General features: G+C 36.1%; 1 protein-coding gene across 1 annotated transcript in view; it reads left to right on the forward strand.

Annotated features, from left to right (window-relative positions):
- Nucleotides 1-20,938, forward strand: part of INPP4B (inositol polyphosphate-4-phosphatase type II B) — a 235,260-nt gene that overhangs the window by 88,394 nt on the left and 125,928 nt on the right. Inside the window, 3 exon segments of the mRNA XM_032223560.1 lie at nt 743-787; nt 7,235-7,353; nt 9,379-9,495. Coding sequence (XP_032079451.1) covers nt 743-787; nt 7,235-7,353; nt 9,379-9,495 — 281 coding nt within the window.

Here is a 20,938-nt window from a genome sequence, read left to right on the forward strand (position 1 = left end):
CTCGAGTGGCTTACAAAATGGTAAAAAGATAATACAAAACAATTTAATTAAAATTACAAAAGATTAGTTAAAGAGTAAAAACCAAGAGGACAGGCAACATGAGGTGGGAATCCTCTCTCTACCCTGTCAGCCACCCGAGCAAAGAGCACCCCTTGCAGGGCTCCATCCCAGCTGGCAGAATAGGGTTTTAGGGCTCTTCCTGGAGGCCAGGAGATGGGAGCCAATTTCATATTTGGTTGTAGAATATTCCACGGGGAGGGACCACAGCAGAAAAGACTCTTCTTCTGAACCATGCCAGCCAAAATTCTTAGGCAGACGGGATTTGAAGCAAGTTTCTTATGCAGGAGCAAGTGGGATGGGCTAATCCATTAAAGAATATAAAGTACTTTAACATCTTTATAGCATTCAGTATGTAGTAATACAACCTGCTGAAGTGAAAATATGTTTTGCTTTTCATTATAATGGGGAAGGAATGAGCATGTACCCTGAATAGTGAATGGTGTGAATAAATAGTGGTGATAAAATGTGTTTGTTAAGTATAAATAATTCCAGTTAGTAAAATAGTGATAGATTTAAAAAATGGAGAAGGGCAGCTCTTGTGTGATAGTCTAAAATGCTGCTGATGGAAATCTTTCCTTAATGCTGTAGCTACTGTAATACAATATACACATTCTCATGTATGAATACTTTTATAATGCAATATAGTAATGTAATGTAATATAATATATGCTTTCACCAATAGGTCTCAAGAAGTTTGTTAATGAACCAAAGTTTGAATTCAGTCTTGGTAAGACAAAGTGTACAATCTATGTTAATATTTCTAAAATGTCTTTTTATTTTAGAAAGTCTGAAAATGAAGTGATATTTCTGAAATAATTTATAACAAATCTTGAATTATTTTTATGAGATCTTAGATACAGTTTCTGTCCATAAGGTGCGGATTTTTTATCAGTAGAAAATGCAGTAGCACTCTTTTTTATTATAGTTTCCTTCTCTATACAGAGAAAGAATGTAGTATTAACCTTCTTTCCTGCCTGCCTTTCTTCCTTTACATTGAAGATCAGGTAGAAGAAATAAATCACCACAGTAGGTGGGACATTTTAATTTATTTTTCCTATTTGTGTGGCTTCTAAGAGGAGGCAATTATCAATGACAAAGCATCCCAACAGCAGAAAACGCTTTCACAGAAAAAATTGTGTTGTGCTCCAAATGTATTAGATGTTTTTTTCTTCAACATTTTCTATTAATAAGCCTTGCTCTGATTTTGACAAATGCTTTTGTTTTTCTGCTGAATAATAATATCCTGAACCAGTTAGAGAAAGAGCTCCGAAAGAAATAGGCCTTCTTTATAGACATATATAAACATAATTATCACATAGAAATATGACATTATTTCCACCTAAATAATCCTTGGCAAGGGATCTTAAAGTTGCTGGAAAGAACAGGAGATGCTTAGATGCCGATAGCCAATGTGGGAAAATAGTTATGAAGTTATGATCCATGTTCACATTCCCAGTCAGTCATGGAAGCTCTCTGGTAGGGTTGGGACAGTTATTATCTGTTATTCAACAGAATTATTCTTTGGAGAAATAATTCTTGCACTTCACTTACATATAGGCACATACCAAATAAAAACAATAAATACTAGAACAAAGACCAAGCAGATATGTAAAGATTGTACATGTCGCTGTTGCAAAGGATAATCCCATTAAAGATTAGCTCTTGCTTAAACAAAGTATTTGCCTTTTTCAAACACCTAAATAGAGCTTTCTCTTGTATTCCTTTTCCCATGACCTCCACTCTAGTTTTCCTTATTCTCTTTCCCAAAGCTATCTTTTCTATCACCTTCAGATTTTTCCTATTGTTTTACTTTTTTCTGTGGAAGAAAAGGTGTGTGTGTGTGTCTATGTATGTGTACCTAGGATTATTTGCAAGATTTTGTATCTGAGAGGAGTTTATTCATGAGACAAAGAAGGATTGGTGTATAAAGAAAGGACATCAATAAATTTTATAAAAGGGGCCCTTAATTTTACAGATAATAGTAATTGCTACTATTAAGGTTAATTGAATTAACCTTTTTTACTTCTGAGTTGTTGTTTTTGGTAGGTAGGGTTCAGGGGTGGGTTGCTGCTGGCATTGCTGCTGGTTTGCTTCCCTCGTGCGTGCACAGTTGACTATAAATTGGGAAAAAAACCCACCGGGGAACCAGTTCGGGGGCGTGGCCATCCTGGGTCACTGCCGGTTCTGCGACCCAGGCCAAAATACCACTACCAGTTTGGCCGAACTGGGCTGAACCAGTAGCAACCCACCTCTGGTAGGGTTTGTCCTGGCCCTGCCTTTTTTCTTTCTGGTAGATATATATATATATGCCACATAGTTATATACAGTAGAACCTCTGGTCACGACCATATTTCATTCCATAACTTTAGTTGCAAACCAATTTGGTTGTGATCTGAACCTAATTTTGGAAAACTGGCGCTTACAAAAAAATGGCGCAGAAGGGGAAATCTGCTGTGGAAAAAAAGTGATTTGGGGGGGGGAATCCAATTCGGTCATGGTCAGAAGCGTTCATGACCAGAGATTCTACTGTATCAGTCACATGAAACATTGGTAAAGTTGGGTGAAGTATAAGGTTTGTTCCAACTGGAATTCACAGCTTTGGATAACAAAGATCATGTTGTTAAACTATGCATTAAGTTAAAAATAAATCTATGGATATCTGAACTTATAAATTTATTTAAGAGCTGAGTGGATTCTGCTGAGATTTTACCATTTTTAACAAGCACAGTTTTAAATTCTCCTTTTACAGTAATAATATATTGTTTTATTATTATAGTGCTTTTCTGACTAAAAGTATAAACAACAAGGCAGAAGAAGCTATGTATTTTGAGGATAAGAAGTATGAAGAAGTTTTAAATTTAAGTGCATTTACACATTAAGTTATTTAAGATCAGGTGGTTTTCTGAACACCCTGTTGTGCTCCATTGTTTGTCACTTTTATTTTGTATGCTATTAGTAATGGGCTTTTGGTTAAGTTTTGCAACATTAAAGATGTTGAATATACTTCTTTATTAGTTTATGCCATGGATACAATCTATTTTTATGATTTATGTTCTAAGAACAGGATATTAGGTTGACAGCTAAAAACCAGTTTGTTTTTAATGATTAAGGCCTCAGACTAGTCCTGCCTTAGATGCAAAGCCAGATGGATGATTTTGGATTAGTCACTTCTCTTAGTCCTAGGGAGGCAGCAAAATAAAAAAACAACTGATTGTTAGGAATAAAACTGATTTGTTACTATTAGAAGTATGATTTGTTTCTCTTATGACATTTGATCAGGTATTTCAAGAGTATTATATCTTTATAATATGTATATATAATATATAGATATAATCATATATAGCTATAATTATATAATTATAATTATATATATATATATACATATATATTCTTTCTTGTTTCTTTATGGGATTTTTTTTCCCTAGTAGCCTTCTCTTTCAGTTTCACAGAATTTCAGAATTCTGTGCCTGGAACCAGGAAGACTACTTGAGCCGTGGTCTGGGAAAAGGAGAATAAAGTAGAAGAATTATTCCCCGTTACAATTTTGTCCAGGCTGCCTAAAATTTCATTTAGCTTCAGAAGTTTTATCCTAAGTAAAAAACAATGAGTACAATAAAAATAAAATGATTTGAATATTGGTGAATCCAAAAAACAATATTGGGGTTTCCTGCATAATGTTTGTTATGCTTAACATAAGAAATATATGCAACTTGCATACAAAATATTGTATTTAGCATAAGAAGTTTCACAATCACAATATCTTTTGAAGTACAGTATATAATTATTATGCAGAAATAAAAATTAACATTGTGTTCTGATTAGAAAATCGGGGTCACTAGTCTAGTATGAACAAATCAAATGTTTCTTAATATTTAATGGGGAGTGAAGCAGATTTGTAACATGTTATACAAATGGCTGAAGAATATAAGCCTCTCTGAATGTGACATTAAAGATTCACCTATGCTATTGATTGCAGAATATGATTATTTTGCATTTTTATTAGTCTTATGAAATGCTTTTTATGTTAGCTAATGTACTATGTTAGTTAAGAACCTTTGAGATAGCTTTATTATACTTCAGCAGAAGGAAAATTATTGAAACTTCAGAGAATGGGTCAAAATATGAGCATTAAAAAGACTGAACCATGTTGAACGTAATATTTGTTCAGGTATAGAAAAACCATATCTTAGTATTAGATGCCTGAAAAGTTTGTTTATTCATAGATTTGTGCTTGAAGAAAAGATCCTTGAAAGTTTTTGTTAGACCTTTGCATGGTTTTCTTTAGCTCATATTAAAACTGTGGTAGTTCTGAATATAGATGTTTGAGATAATGAAAAAATTATTAAAATGAAAACCTATTATCAAGCAGCATTTGGCAAATCTTTATATTGCTTGTTTAATTTTTCTGTTTATCAACAAAATGTTTGAATGTGCTTGACATTACAGAAGTGGCAAGATGATGATGGAAACTATTTTGGCAAAGACAATTTGTAATAATTGTATAATTTCCTCACTTGCCTTGGGATATATTTAAGCAGGCTTATGTAATTTCTATTCCTGAAATATCATTGGCGAGCCATCCATGCTATGCTCTTATCTCAATGGAAAATTTTAATGTTCAGCAAGCAGCTAATTTTACCTAAGTAGTTTTGCACTACTTTGAACTTTCTCCATTGTAGAGAATGAAAAGTCATTTAAAGTATCATTGCTACATGGGAAAAGTAGTAATTTTAAGGGTCACTGCTGAGAAGGGATAGGCTAACCACCCATCCTTCCATTAAAACTTTAATGTTATTGCTTTTATTTTGTCTATTAATATGCTTTGCTTTTCAGTATTTTGGTAATTCTATGAGTAAACGTATTAATTAAACACATAAATAAGTTTTAAATTCTAATTGCCAAGTAGAAAATGTTTTTGAGAGAATTGTGTAATTTCCTAAGGAAATGCAAAAAGATTACCGTATTTTTTAGAGTATAAGAAGTACTGGAGTATAAGACGCACCAAGGTTTTGAAGAGGAAATTTTTTTTTAAAGTAGGTAGGTAGACAGAGGGTTAGAGAGGGAGAGAGAGAGAAATACAGTAGGTAGGTAGGGAGAGAGAGAGAGAGAGAGGGTAGGTAGGTAGGTAGGTAGGTAGGTAGGTAGGTAAGTAGGTAGATGTTTCCAGGTGTATTTATCCATGTGCTGGAGAAGGAAATCACTGACAACCTGCAGCACCTAAGGCTTTGTTTCTGCTGGGACAGCACTTGATCAATGTAATTCTTATCAATCACTCTAACTAAAGAGCTTTCCGAAAGGGAAAAAAAAGTTTTTGCACTCTGCAATCCTCCCCAAAACGGTCTGTTTTTCGCAAAAACAGGCCCTGTTTTTTTTTCAAATAAAAGGCATGAATAGCCTTGGGGGGCTTGCAGAGTGCTCCATGGGGGGGGGGGGGCAAAAAGAGGAAGAAAGGCCTGTTTTTTGCAAAAACAGGCTATTTTTGTCAAAAAAAAATTGCATGCATAGCCTTATAGAGGCTTATAGAGTGCTGCTGGGGGGGGGGGCAAAAAACGCCCCATCATTTGCTCATTTCTGCCCTCCCCAGCCCCCAGGAGCTCTCTGAAACCTTCCATAAGGGTATGTACGTCCATTTTGGTGAAGGGAGCAGGGCTTCAGGAGGCAAAAAAATGCTGTATTCAGTGTATAAGACGAACCCAGATTTTCAGCCTCTTTTTGGGGGGAAAAGGATGCGTCTTATACTCCGAAAAATACGGTAAATGGAAAAAATAGTGTGTCTCCTTTATGAAAGGGATTTCAAAACATGCCTATCTGAACTGTTCTTAGTTTAAAGAATATGTTTCCCATAACTTTGCACTTTTCTTGTAAAAAAACTCATTTCTCAAGGATACTGTTTAGGGAATGAGTGACAGAATGATATTTGCAAAAAAATGTCAGGCTCTTTCTGTCCTGTCCCTCCTTTCCCCTTTGTTGTTTTAAAGGACTGTTGACTGGAGATGCTATATGGCTGGTTGCCCCACACACAGCAACCACCACCTCTCCTGACTCCCGGCCCAGCACCCAAGGCGTGCCCCACCCAGTCATCAGGAGGTGCAGCTAATTGTTCCATGTAGTGAATTGTCCAGGGACAAGTGTTCCTTGGTGAATCTCCCAGGACAAGGGAGTGAGGGCGGAGCACCAGCAGACCATTGCCATGGGAGGAATGCCAGCAGAGAATCAGCCAAAGATGAAAGCCTCCAGTGTAATGGCTATGGTGGATAAGCCCACAGTGAAGTGGGTGCAGCAATGTGGCCTCCATCAATTGTTCCATGTCGCACACCATATATGGTGAAACAGGAAAAGCTAGAAATGGATAGCTGCTGAATGAATGTGGATCAATATACAAAGAGTAACAAGTATGAAAGATGTATAGTCTCAAGAATCAATTAGATCATATCTCAAAAGAAATATATGATACATATTATGAGAAAAGAAGACCAAGAAAGTCATGATTGAGTAGAGTTGATCAAGTTCTGAAAAACAGTGAGAGAAAATGTGTGAATTGTTCTAAATAATCCATAGAAATAATGGATGGTTTGCAATTTTAGAGAAGTTTGAAAATGTATAATGAAACTTTGTTATGAAGAATGATGTTAATTGTTATGAACAATATTTAGCTATATTTCCTTACCTCATTCTTAATTTTTTGGCCTCATTGTTTCTTAATACTTTTCTGAGCTATACATAATGTAGTTGACATGGCAAAGAAATGCCTATTTGCCTGCATGCATGCATGCATGCATCCCTCTCTCCCTCCCTCCCTTCTTTCCTTCCCTCCTTCCTTTCTTTCCTATATTACCCAATTTGCCTAAGTGACTCAGGTGGTTTATAACAGTATGATGGGTATATATACATATATGTATTAATTTGCAAAAATTGAAATGAGCTCTTAGAAAATCTTTGCATGAAGTGCATAATGGCATAGTTGAATAAAAAAAATAGATTGCAGCATGTGATTTCCTATTTTTGTGGAGTATTTCTAAGAGACTTCCTCTGCTAAACAAGCTTAAGTCTCTAGAGCTTCGAAACATTATTCAATCTGCCTCTCACACAACAATGTGCTCATTGTGATTTAGGTTTTTTTTTAAATGAGATTTTCCCTTTTCTTTCTCTTCATTCCCCCTCTGTACCATTTCAGCATGTAAAGATTTAGTGGCTCCTACACGGGATCGAAAACTGAATACATTTGTGCAGGTCACTGTAGTGCATCCAGGGGAACAGAACCAAACAAGATACGCAAGCACGGAAATTGTGGAGGTGATTCTTTCCTCTTTGCCCTTTCTCCTTTCTCTTTTCTCTCTTCCCTTCCCTTCCCTTTTCTGTCCTTTCTTTTCTTCATTTAACCAGTGTGAATAACTGCAGTGTTTCCTGCAAAAATAAAGTTATTTTTGCAGAGGGACATTTAAGAGCCCTTATGGTGCAGTGGTTAGAATGCAGTATTGCAGGCTAACTACTGCTCACTCCAGGAGTTTGATTCTGAGCAGTTTAAGTTTGATTCATCCTTCTATCCTTCTGAGGTTGGTAAAATGAAGACCCAGATTGTTGGGAGCAATACACTGACTCTCTAAACTGCTTAGAGGGGGCTTTAAAGCTTGAGGAAGTGGTTTATAAGTCTAAATGCTTTTGCTGTTGCTAAAGATTGCTTGCATTTTAAGGTATAGACTGGTGTTTGGATTCTTAATTATTGACTAATTTGAATTTTAAAAATGCAAAGTCATTGTTTTAAACTAATATAAAAGTTTGATTACAAAAATGTTAATTCTCTATGAATTCTATATTCATATATTATGTACAGCAAGGCACTTTGTTCTTTATAGTCACAATACAGATTATACAAAATGGATTATATTTTATATCTTTCTTTCCCAAGTAAGTTATTTTCAGGTGTGTTGGGCTACTAGTGTATTGTCTCTAGAGGATGTTTTATATTGGCATACTTTATAAGCAAATTGAAGTAAACATGGCATTTTCTAATTTAACTTGGTTCCTTTTTGTTTTGTCTACTTCTTGTCATGTTTGTTAAGAATCAAAAAAGATTAATCTTAAAAAATTTAGCAGAGTGCATATTGAGATGTATTTACCTTATTTCCTGGGAGAGAAAACAAAACACTTAGTTGCACTCAACCGCATTCAAATTCATTTCTAAAAATTAGGTTGTCAAATTCATCCATTCCTGAAATAATCTTCTGGATGGCTTCTTAGTTTTTTATATAAAGTGCCGATAACTGACTAAAATATATAACTGAGTGGAAAAGGTCAGTGTAGACTGAGAAGCTGAGCTTTGGTTTTCGGAGCAAATCATTTAGGCACAAGTTGACACTGGGCAATTTTATGTTTTTGTGTTTGCATGCAGGTACAGGTAATCCTCAATTTAGAACAGTTCACCATTTGAAGTTACAACAGTTCTGGAAAGGGTGACTTGTAAAAAGGCCAAAATTATTTAACAAATGTTTCACTTAGGAATATAAATTTTGGATTCAATTGGGGTCATAAATTGAAGATTACCTGTATTTGCCCTCCAAATAGCTAATATACAGCTGTTAAGCTACAAACAAATTACAAAATATCTTTATAATAGTCATAAATTGTACAGGTAGCTTTGCTGCATGACTTATGCACTATTATGGATTGCTTCTGAATTTTTCCCATTTTCATAATTAGTTTGCAACCTTGAAAATATAAAAAATATATTTTTGTTCTATGGGCTGATAAAATTAGCTAAACTTGTGCTTCGGATCCCACTCCAAACCATATTATTCTACTTATTTTAAAAATATTTATTTTACTTTATTTGTTATTATTTATTTATTTATTATTATTATTATTTATTTATTATTTATTATTTATTAACTCTTTTATTTATTTTATTCCCCAAACTGTTTATAATTCTGTTTTTGGTTTAGTTTATGCTTCCCACGTTTTGACATTTTATGGCAGTGCATAAACTAAATATGTGCAAAATTACATGACTTCAATAATGGATCAGTGGATGAACTGCTCCTCCTGGTTAGTATTAAAAAAATACTGCATATTCTAACACAATCACCTGTAATAGTTAACTGTTGCAAATTTAAGTTTTGCATCCTGAAACGTTCGTCTGTGTTTTGAGAGCTTTTATAATTTGCATTTTTGATTCAGTTGGCAATCAAAATCAGTTTTTTCTATCTAGAAGTACTGCATTTGGAAATCTCTGTAACTATTCTGCTCTTGACCATAATTGAATCCAAGACGGTACACAGCTGCTACCTAGCTAAATCTGAATTATGTCCTTTTGCTATGCAGGGAACAAAAGACCCACTGTTTTTGACTGGTGTGACGTTCCCCCCAGATTATCCTATCTACAAGGAGACTAAAATAAAGCTAACAGTCTATGATGTCAAGGATAAATCTCAGGACACAGTAGGTATCTTACTACTACTTTTGCTACGATCTTTTAATCGGTTCTCTTTATTATTTTTTCATTCTTTTATTTCTTGGCGTTTCCATGTTGCATTTTGCTGAAGTTATTATAGGTTAGCTCAGAAAATAGAGTTAATGTTTTGTATAACACATCCACCTAATGGTGGATGACCAGCATTTGGAATGGATCAAGTTAAAATGTCTAGAAAAAAAAAAAGAAACCCTAAAAATCTGTTTCTGATCATTGACTGTTAAGTAACATTGAAAGGTCAGTCTTGAGGAGAAGAAAGATAATATAATTGCGGTATTCTGATAGTGAGGCTCACATTCTTACAGCCCATCGGTAATGCTTTAAAATGTGAATATATTATGAAAAATAATTATTTTATTTATTTATTTAAAGCACAAGATTTAAAGTATTTATATAGAGTTTGTATAGAACTGCTTGAAACTTTATATTTAAAACAACTGTATTGTAGTTACTTTTAGGATTTTTTCCTCCATGCCAAAGATTTGAAACAATTTTGCATATTTCTGATGAGTTATAATTTATTATTTGTTTTATGTTCCAGTGTATTTTTAAATAAGAATTGATGAAGATTCTACATATTACATAAACTTTAAGTACTTATGGTATTTTAATTAAAAAAAATTAGGTTCAGTATGATTTTGTTGCTTTTGTTTATTTTTACTATAAATCACCTTTGGAAGATTATGGACCTTAAAGACAGCTAAGAAATAGATTTTAAAAATAATATTTTTAAGATATAAAAATATTAATGACATAACTCCATATATGGCATCAATAGGATAAACTTATAGATTTTATTTCATGGTAATTGAAAAAGATTTGTATTTATTTTCTCATTCTCATCAATAGTTAGTTTTGCAAATGATTAATATCAGTATGTATTGGGTTAGGAAGGAATTATAGTTCCATAAGCTTTTTTCTGTAGGAGTTCATATTTCCATTTAGAAAGATTGCTTTCGGTCTGGCAACATTTTTCTGTTGTCATTGCAGCCACAATACCTTAATTTGGAAAAATAAAACTAGATTTATATAAATCATTCTTGAGGAATAGAATAGAAAATCAATGAAATGCAGTTGACTTCTGCCTTAGAAGATTAATCTGGGAAGTTTTCGAATAGACATATTTAACTTGTTTTTCTTTCAGCAGGAAAATACATCATACAGACTTCAGCTCTGATGTGTAATTTTAGTGATTCCTTTTCTATGGTTATCACTTTGTTAATTTATGGGTTTTTTTTTGGTACTTGAGGGTATGTTTCAGGAATGAGTTGCTGCTGGCATTACTGCCGGTTTGGTGTGTGTGTAATTTTGCACACGCCAGCTTGCTTCGCTCACGTGTGTGCAGTTGCCTATAAATAGGTCTGCGCATGCGCACAACGTTTAAAATTTTAAAAAAAACATTCCGTGCTGACTGAGGAACCAGTTCGGATGTGTGACAGGTCTGGGTCACTGCCGGTTCTGGCGACCCAGACTGGCATACCACTACCAGTTCAGCTGAACCAGTCGGAACCCACCTCTGTTATAATACAAATAATATGTTTGTATTCTTGTTCATTTTTCATTGCTTCAAGAGCAGGAATTGAACAAAAAATATTTTTTTCCATGTCCTTCCCTAAAGTATAGCAAGGTATACTTTATTTTATAATTGAATTAAATATTTTTGAAATGTGATTGGTGAAATGGTTTATGAATATCTACTTCAATTTCTATAATTATGATAGTTAGAGTAGAATAATATGGTAGAAAACCCATAAAAGTGTCTTAGAAAATAATATGTAAGGGAGATTGGGACATGCATTTCCTGTGACTTCAACCTCAGCATCCCTATGGCAATAAAGGGGAGTAAAGTTTGAATGGACATGTTGCAATAATTCAAGTTCTGTAACTGTTTAACATAATGAAATTGCAACTTTATTGAAGATCTTGTCAGTTACCTAGCCAATATTTCTATCCCCACATCATTTGAAATATTTTGGAATACCTGCAAGGAATTATAAATGCCATATCAAGAAGGAAGAGGAAATATTATGCAGTTGATGCATGCAATTAGGCCACTAAATAACATGTAAAGTTATTTTTCTTACTTTTAAATTCCCAGATGCTTTCAAGTTTGCAATTACTTATATACCAACTACCATATTTTTCACTCTATAAGACACACCAGATCATTAGATGCATCTAGGTTTAGAGGAGGAAAATAAGAACAAAAATATCAGGCGGAGCCTGAGAGGACCAGAAAGGTGTCCTCTCATGTACTACCTCTGCCTATTGACTCTGCACTGCGAAAAAGAGACAGAAGAGGTGGGCAATGACAAAGACAGAAGAGACTGGGTTCAGCACTGTAAGAGGTCCTCGCCGCTGTGGCCTCGCTGCTATTCATCAAAGGACTGACATCGTTTCCACCCACTTTTTTTTGGGGGGGGGGGTAAGTGCGTCTTATGAAGCGAAAAATACAGTATATTTTATCACATGGGCTGTCAAAATATTAACCCATACTTCATCTAATAAGTTGTGTGACTTTCAGTTACACTAGTTATACTTGCTGTGATCTCTTCATTTTTACAATTTTATATGTTTTATATTGCCATTGTCAATGGCTGTTTAATACAAGAAGATATTGTTTAATTAAGATTCTTTATTTCTTGCTCCAAGTGACACACACACACACACACACACACACACACACACACACACACAAAAGTGGGGTTTATTCCACACCACCAAGCTCCTTTGGCATTCCTCAGATCCCAACTGCCAGTGCAGTTCTTCCGGAATCTGCTCCCAGCAAAGTCAATAGAGTCAAAGCCCAACAAAGTCAAGAACTAATCAAAGGCACAAAGAAGTCAGCACTGAATCATTTGGAATACAGCACAACTGTCTATACAAGTCCATAGGCCTAAAACATGAGGATTCAAAGGGATGATGGCACTGTGAGGACAATGCAAGTCTATAGGTCCAAAGCATGGATTCAAAAGAGTCAAGGCACAAGAAAGTAATTAGGTCCAAGGAAGTCAAGAGCACACATTAAAGACAGATTGTGAACAGTTGTTTCTGAAAACCCTCAGACTCCAAACACTAAACTAAATATGTCCTGACCAGTGCATCTCATTAGGAAAGGTGAGGCTGCCTCCTCATGAGTAGCCTCGCTAACTTCCATTGACTTCCATTCTCTGCTCTCTCATGACCTAGGATCCAGTTGAGGAGGCCACTCTTTATCACTGACTGGCTGCAGCTGTGTCTTTTTTCTGGCTGTGTGGCCAGCTGGTTGTCCATGCTTACTAGCTGCAGTTGGCTCTATCCTGCCTGTGCAACCGGACGTTCATCCAGTCATTTGCTTTCAGATTCCCTTGACACTCCTGACACAGTTTCACCTTGACCATCCGAACCCTCCCCTGAGCCTTCTATGTCTCCTGGGTCCCTGTCAGATGTCCTCAGAGCAGCCTATTGTTCAAACTGGCACCTGAGGGAGCCATTACACTTTATTAAAATAGGTAACATTGTTTGGGCAACTTAGAAGCAAGGTTTGTTTAATTTCTGTTAATAGTTTATATACGTAAGCTTGGTTTATTTGGTCATTTGGTTTGGCTTATTGGTTTCCTACCTTACTTCAGGTGAGACACTTCTATCTTCCCTTTTAAATTATTCTTCCTTCTTTACTTTTTCAGCTTATGTTTTATAACTGTGAGGTATAAATGGGTCAAATAATGATAAAGTGTCAATTAAACTGACAAGCTATAATTTATTGTAACCATATTTTGTCCAATTTAGTCTGGTAGAAGGCAATGGTTCTCAAAGTTGTTTATTATGGCATTAAAAAACATAATGTGGCATTGGAGCTAAATGATGCTAGAATCTTGAAAAAAATGGCTTTCTCTTGAGATTTAGAACTTTTATCTTTAAAAATCTTGGATTTGACTTCTACAGAAGACTCCTCTGCAATGTCCATATAGACCACTGTAGGTTTCTAGAATACTGTTCATGGCTTTAGAGCATTGGCTGTGAAACTTTAGCTTAACATGCTTCCACTCTGAGAACAATATGAAATTTATGATTAACCATGCCTTCTCATGGAAGTAAGAAATAATCCCTTTTCTAACAGATTAACTACTTGGCTTATCAAGAGTCGTGGTTTATAAATGGCTTACTAAGCAGTAAGCTTCAACATAAATAAAACTCATATTTACAAAATATAAGTAGAAGAGGTTTGATCATGTGTCCATCCCATGTAGATTCAATTTTTTAAAATTAGAATGTTTGCTCTGTTCTAGCAATGATTTTCATCATCCCATTCTACAATTCAAGAGGAAGCATTCAGCTATTTATATTGTCTCACTAGATTAATGTGTTTTACTAGAAATTATGTGCCTTTTTCTGCACAGTATTTGTCTTTTTTCTCCTGATACGTTATGGATCAAACATTTCTGCAACAGGGGAATCTGTAAAAAGCTTCTTTGTGCAAAGTACATCAAAGACAGCTACATGGCAATAGACTTTGTTATGCAAAGTGCCTTACAGGGCACAGTTGTACTAGATAAGAGCCAGTAGTTAAATGAAGTAGCAATTTTCTGCTGCATTTCAATTTGTACTATTACAAATGAAGACACATAAGCTCAAATGACAAGTGTTAATATTTTTCCAATACATTTGTTGCATTCAATTTGGTCAAAGGATTACTGTGATGATGTAAATATATATGTTTTTTAAAAAGCATGTTTGACATATAAATTGCACATGTAGAAAAATTGCTCAGACATTGACAAAGAGGGTTATTGGATAGGCCTCATATATTTTTGTTGTTATCATAATTATTTTTTTAAAAAACAACTACATCCTTGATCTGTCCTAGAACCTGATGCTGCAATAATATAGGAAAAGTTTCTTATTGTCTTCTTGTATCTACTGTATATACAGTTCATGTACCATGTTTGTATGATACCCTTGTTAGAACAACAGAGACTTTCTGAAGCAAACATTCATACTCTTTAAGTATAGGCCACAAACATGTAATACCTGAAAAAAATGGTGACTATGCTTTCTTTTCTTTTTCCCTCCTTTGTTAATTTTCTTTTCTGATGTTCCATACTGACGTTTTTCACTTGGCTAAGATGATGGATGGGTGAATGAGGGAGATTATTTCCAATTATTGTATTGATTCAACTAACAAAAATGCACACATGCTATTATATTTATTAACTTCAGTTTTATTTATCAAATCGTGTTGTTTGTCCATGGTGAGAAAATATGTACCAATAAGTTAATTTCTAAAATAGATAATTTAATAATACTATTTGGATGTGAAATATTACTTTCACCAATGATGTTAATAAAGAGATCTATTCAGATTATTTTTATTGTGGCATGATATATTATTCTGATTTCCGTTCAGAAACTCGCTAGGCTTTATTTAGGCTAAAGGCAAAGCATAGTGAGTTTTCAATGGAATGAAACATTACATTTTAATTCATCTTTTCCCATGTATGGAAGAACTATATCAGCTTCAACTATAATAGTTCACAGTTTGCTGGACTGTTTGCTGGTCTTTTACGAGAGCTATTCCTAGTTATTTGTAGTACTGAAATGTCTGCCTGAACTAACAGTTTTGTGTAAGTCAAATTGCCCATACCTTTAAAAAAAAAAAAAAAAATTAAAATTTTAATTTAATCTTTACTTAATCTAGAAAGCAGTAAACTTTCATCCCCGTCTTTCAATATATGACCATTTTTTTTACCCAGTTGAAGTGTTTCAGTGAATTATCTGAGTTATCCAAAAATTACCTTACCTTATGGCATTTTATTGAGTTCTGCTTGTTTCATTTCATTTCCCTATTAAGTTGCCCATCAAAGTGGTACTGATTTATCTACTTGTGGTCGCTTGCTTTCAAACTATGCTGGCAGGAGCTGGATGGGAGCTCACCCTCACCCCACGCAACAGCAACTGGGTCTCAAATGTGAGCCTGCCAGTTTCAGTCCAGTGCCCTAAACATGTGAGCCACTAAAGAACATTCCTGTCATCTGACCCCAAGAGACAACCTCCAAATAAAAACCAATAACAATAACAAAATACACCCATAAATTTCAGTTCCATGCAGTTAGAAGACATTACTGTCATGCAGATTGTAGCTGTTATTTCTCTCCCTCCCTCCCTCCCTCCCCCCCATGTCCCATAAATGGTAAAAAAGTGTATTTATTTTAAAAAGAACAGCTGAAAAATGGTAGTTCCACAAAAGAAAAATAAGAAATAAAAAGGGTCCATTTCTTCCAGCTTTTGAATAAGGGTTAGGCCAAGTGTCATAACCACTCTGCTGGTAAAGAAGATCCAGTCTTATACACCATGCAGCAGAGAAAAGCAGGGAAAACACAAGAAAGGAATAATTATTATTATTAAAATGATTGTCATATCCACTTAGAAGAATTTCTGGCCCCAAAAGAAGAACATTCATCCCAATTCTCTTTACTTTAACCATTGACTCCATGAACCCAACATTAAATGGGTTTTATATAGTATAGCTATAGTGTTATGTAAACATTAGATGATTTATTTGGGCAGATTCCATTGTAGGGAATCTACAATGATTTTTTTTTTCAAATCTTAACTATAGCTGTAATATTATAGGTCAGTGATGGCAAACCTTTTTTGGCTCCCATGCCAAAAGCAGGGGAACAGCAGAGGGGTTGTGCGCACGTCCATAGTGCTATGCATGCGACACCACCATCACCACCGCACACTTGCACAATCCCCCTCCCCGCTTTTGGCATGGTTTTTTTCGCCCACCCCAGGCTTAAAAGGCTTTCTAGGAGCCTGGGGAAGGTGAAAACATCTTCCCCAGCCCCCTCGGATGCCCTGCGGAGGTCTCAGGAGCTTCCCTGAAGCCTCCAGAGGGTGAAAAACGGACCTATGGGGAACCTGGAAGTTCGGAAATGGTTTTTCCATAGGGCCGATTTTTGACCTCAGGAGGCTTCCCTGAAGGCTCTGGAGGGCAAAAAACCAGAAGTCTGTTCCTGAACTTCCGGTTTGGCCATAGGGCTGGTTTTTTGTCCTCCAGAGACTTCAAGGAAGCCTCCGGAGGGCGAAAAATGGCTCAAAAGAAGGCTGAAGACAGCTGGCCAGTGTGCGCATGCGCACTGGCCAGCTGACAGGGAAACACCTCGTGTGCCCTGACAAGTGGCTCCGCGTGCCACAGGTTCGCCATCACGGTTATAGGTGGTTCAATGTGCAGTCTCATTGCTTGCCAAGATTAATACAGTAAAGAAACCCAAAGTTTTTCAAATCTGAATTGATCTACACTTAAAATGCTTCTTTGTGAATAAATTCTAAAGGGGAGCTTAAAATATGCTTCTGTCACTGAAAAATGTGAGGTGATTAAAAATATTTAGAGCTGGTTTCAGTAGCAAACATAAAGAGTCAGTGATTATAGTGAGCTAGCTGATATGTAGTTCTCAAGATCCTGTTAGTTGATCCTGAGAGTCTGGGAGCAGAAATGTGGAGATTATAAATATGCAACTGCCAATAACGGCTCATACAAGAAATGGAAAGCATGAATTCTGTTGTGATGTAATGAAAAAAATGCTGGGTATGAATATAGAGGAAATACAAGTTATGAATCTCCCTTGTATTGCTCAATAACTATCAACTATTTGTTATGACTGCTGTTCCTGGGTTACAGTAAGGATTTGGTTTATAATCACATTATTGAAATATCTGGGAAGCTTCTGCTAAGTTTAAGATGCTTTGGGAAACTTGACATGAGGTCAGATAGAAGATTCTAATTGAATTTTTCAAATTCCACTACGGTATTCAGCCTTTACTTTTTATTAGAGTATCTGTTATAATTTATTTTATTCCGTCTGTGCAGCAGATTTGTTTAAATTGAGTTTCTGAAATGCAGATTATTCATGTACTTTTGTATAAATCTATTCTGATTCATGACATTAAAAATCAGTATATTGACATATTGCATCATAGCTCTTAACTTTAGACATAAAAATAATAATAAATGGTTAAGAATTTCACCCTTAGTGAGATATACGAACAATCTTTGTTTCCTAATAATTTCTTTTTACCTTTGCACTAGTTTAACAACAGATTCTTCATTAAAGTGATTCAAAAGCATTTGTGCAGAATCATGTTTGCATTTATTCTTCCAAGATTTTGTGTCTTTTAACAATGGCGTCAACCTGAATAAAGGATTTTTAATTTAATAATTTTAATGAATTACAGCTACATTAAGTGCACATTTTTCAAGAAAATATGTGTTAAATTGTGGCCTATTTTTTGCTGGATTAAAAGCAAAATGCCTCTTCTACATTGGCATTGGTAACATGCATTTCAACAATTACAATCATGGTGATAAACATGATACTGCAGTCAGGTAAGTAATCTAAGTAATAAGACTTCTGGCCATTTCTCAATGGCTGGTTTCTTACATTGATAATAAACTGGTTTGCCTTGAGTAAATCAGTTGGCTAAGTCAACATCCTGAACAAAGGCAAATAAACAACATTATCCCTTAGTGGAGTGTTGAACTTAATGCAGCTTAGAAACGGGTATCACTTATGAACATGCTGTTTCATGTTTAGCTTTACAATTTAAAAAAAAGTGGGAAGGAAAGTGGCTAATGTAAAATAGCAACTGAACTTTAAATATTCCCACCCATCTTTAACATAGTCTAACATTTGGGGGCCTGAATTTATTCTTAACTCTGCTGCCTAAGTACTGTAGTTTAGCAGCTTTCTTGTCAGTTAGAAACCATTTTAATTAATGGATTAAAATTGCTACCCATAAACTCTATAGCCTTGTATAAGCACTACATATATGTAATTCAACATCATAAACTCTTGATAGGCTTATGCTGTAAAAAGTTGGAGTTCAACTTTTCATCTACCAAACTTGTTTAATGCGAACAAAAACACAAACCCAACTATGAAGTTTTAGTTGGTTGGTTTTAAGCATATTTTAGCATTAGTTCATATCATAGAGTAAGCAGACCAAAGCTGTCTGAAATTGCTAAATCCTGGAAAAATCATAATCTGGGCATAGCTTAAATTCTGGTTCATGAATTTAGATTGTAAAAAGTTATATGTTTCTTAAGTTATCCTTTTCAGTTTGTTTATACGCAAGTATCAGAAAACCTACCTGCCCATAATATAAAGAAGCTATAGTACGTGCATGGTGATTGCACAGTTCTGCAGTGATAATGCTTAATATGCCTGCCAGATAACAGAAGTCCTCTAAATAAAAATACTCTATTATATTGTCTGCTGAACACTGCTTTAAAATACTATTACTAAGAAAATCTGTCTCTTTTTGTCTAGAAATTCCTGATGTTTTGCTTTATAACTTGTATCTTCCTTGAGTTTGACAGTGCAGGCTGGAGCTAAGGAAAGTTCTATAGACTGTAAAAGGATATTCTAATTAGTCCATATTTTAGATTTAGTAATGATTGATGATTTCAAGAAACCAATAAACAATGTTTGTCCCTTAGAGATATATAGTCAGCGGTATACAACTTGTGATTATGGAAAACTTGAAGATTCAGTGCAGCTACATGAGAATTTTGAGCTATACATGCAACTCAAAGTCTACTTTGCTACAATTGGCTGTGCACAAGTTGTACTTGAAGATTATTATCCAAACACACTTTACAGATTACTATTTACTACTAACTTATGTCTATTGCTTGGGCAGGGCAAACTTTTTTTCAGTCATGTTGAGATAGAAAAGAGAAAAAACATAGTATAAGATATAAAATGGACATACCATACAGAGAACATACCATACAGAGAAATCTGTAAAGTACCTCCAGAAGCTACCTATTTCATATATAGGATGCCACCTCACCCACTTTGTTACCATAGATCCTGAAATGTTGTTTCTGATAGAAGAGAATATTTGTGGCTCAGGATTGAACTGCGGGGTCCTTGGTGTTCTCTGAGCTTCGTTATTTTCTTGCAGATATTTTATTATCAAACTAGGTAACATCATCAATTCAAGGAAACAACCAACCAAGCTCAATCACAAACTTGCTTCTTATCCATCAAAAGTTTGATTACCTAGTACTTAATTGGTCTCTAGTAAAATAATTTATAACCTCAGGAATCTCTTAAATAAATTAAATGGTGAAACTATGAAGTTAAATTAGAACCAGAAGAAGATGGAGTCGATGAGAATTATAAAATATTATTTACTAGGACCATGGGTTATGCCGGAATGACTGAGGCGGAGACAGGAATAAAGAGGCTAACAAGTTTATTCCTCAAAGTAACAAGCTAAAAGTGTGGAACCGGCTTCAGATAGGAACAGCGGCTTGTTGTCGGTAACGATGAGGAAACGGCGGCCGTAGATGTAGTGATGGAACCGGTGCACCCCGGCCACTATTGCGAAGGCCTTTTTGTCTATTTGTGCATAGTTCCGTTCCGCAGGGGACAGGGTGCGGGAGAAGAAGGCCACTGGAACCTCCATGCCGGTGGGCAATTGGTGGCAGAGGACGGCGCCAACCCCGTAGGGGGAAGCATCATAGGCAAGTACAAGAGGCAAGTGTTCACTGTATTGGGCCAGCACGGCGTTCGAGACAAGCAAGTGCTTGACAGCACGGAAGGCGGCAGTTTCCCTGCGGCCCCATAGCCAGGGTGCATTAGAGTCCAGGAGACGGTGGAGCGGTTCGGCCACGGCGACTTTGTGGGGCAGGAAAACTGCGTAAAAGTTCAGGAGTCCTCCAGGATTGGCGGTCTATAAATTGTGTAAATAAATAAATAAATAATAAATAAATAAATAAATAAATAAATAAAAGGCCTGTAATTCGGCTCTATTTTTCGGAGGAGGGGCTTCCACGATGGCTTTGGTTTTGACAGCAGTCGGGTGGATGCCTTGGGCATCAACTAAGAACCCCAGGAACTCCACCTGGCAGACGGCAACTTGGCACTTGTCTCTCTTGACCTTAAGGCCAACTTGCTGGAACCTGTGTAGGACAGCTCTTAACCGCGCCATCAGCTCACCGTGGTTGGATGCAGAGATGAGGATGTCGTCAAAGTACAGGATGATGCCTCGTGTCCTTGAAGCAGCCGCTCCATCAAACTTTGAAAGAGTCCTGGGGTGATGCTGACCCCAAACTGCAACCGGTGGCACTTGAAGGCGCCCTGGTGTGTGATGATGGTTTGAGCTTCTGCCACGGCATCGTTGACTACCAGCTGCTGGTAGGCTTGGGGTGAGGTCCAGCTTAGCGAAGATGGAGCCTTCGCCCAAGGTGTGGAGTAGGTGTTGGACCACCGGCACCGGGTACACGTTGGATGGCAGGGCACGGTTGATTGAGCAGCGATAGTCAGCGCAGATCCTGACGCTGCCATCTGGCTTGATGGGCAAGACGATGGGGGTCTCCCAATGCGCATGGTCCAACGGCACCAGGACCCCTTGGCCTAC

This window comes from Thamnophis elegans, chromosome 9, assembly GCF_009769535.1.
Source record: "Thamnophis elegans isolate rThaEle1 chromosome 9, rThaEle1.pri, whole genome shotgun sequence".
In the NCBI taxonomy this organism is placed as follows: Eukaryota; Metazoa; Chordata; class Lepidosauria; order Squamata; family Colubridae; genus Thamnophis; species Thamnophis elegans.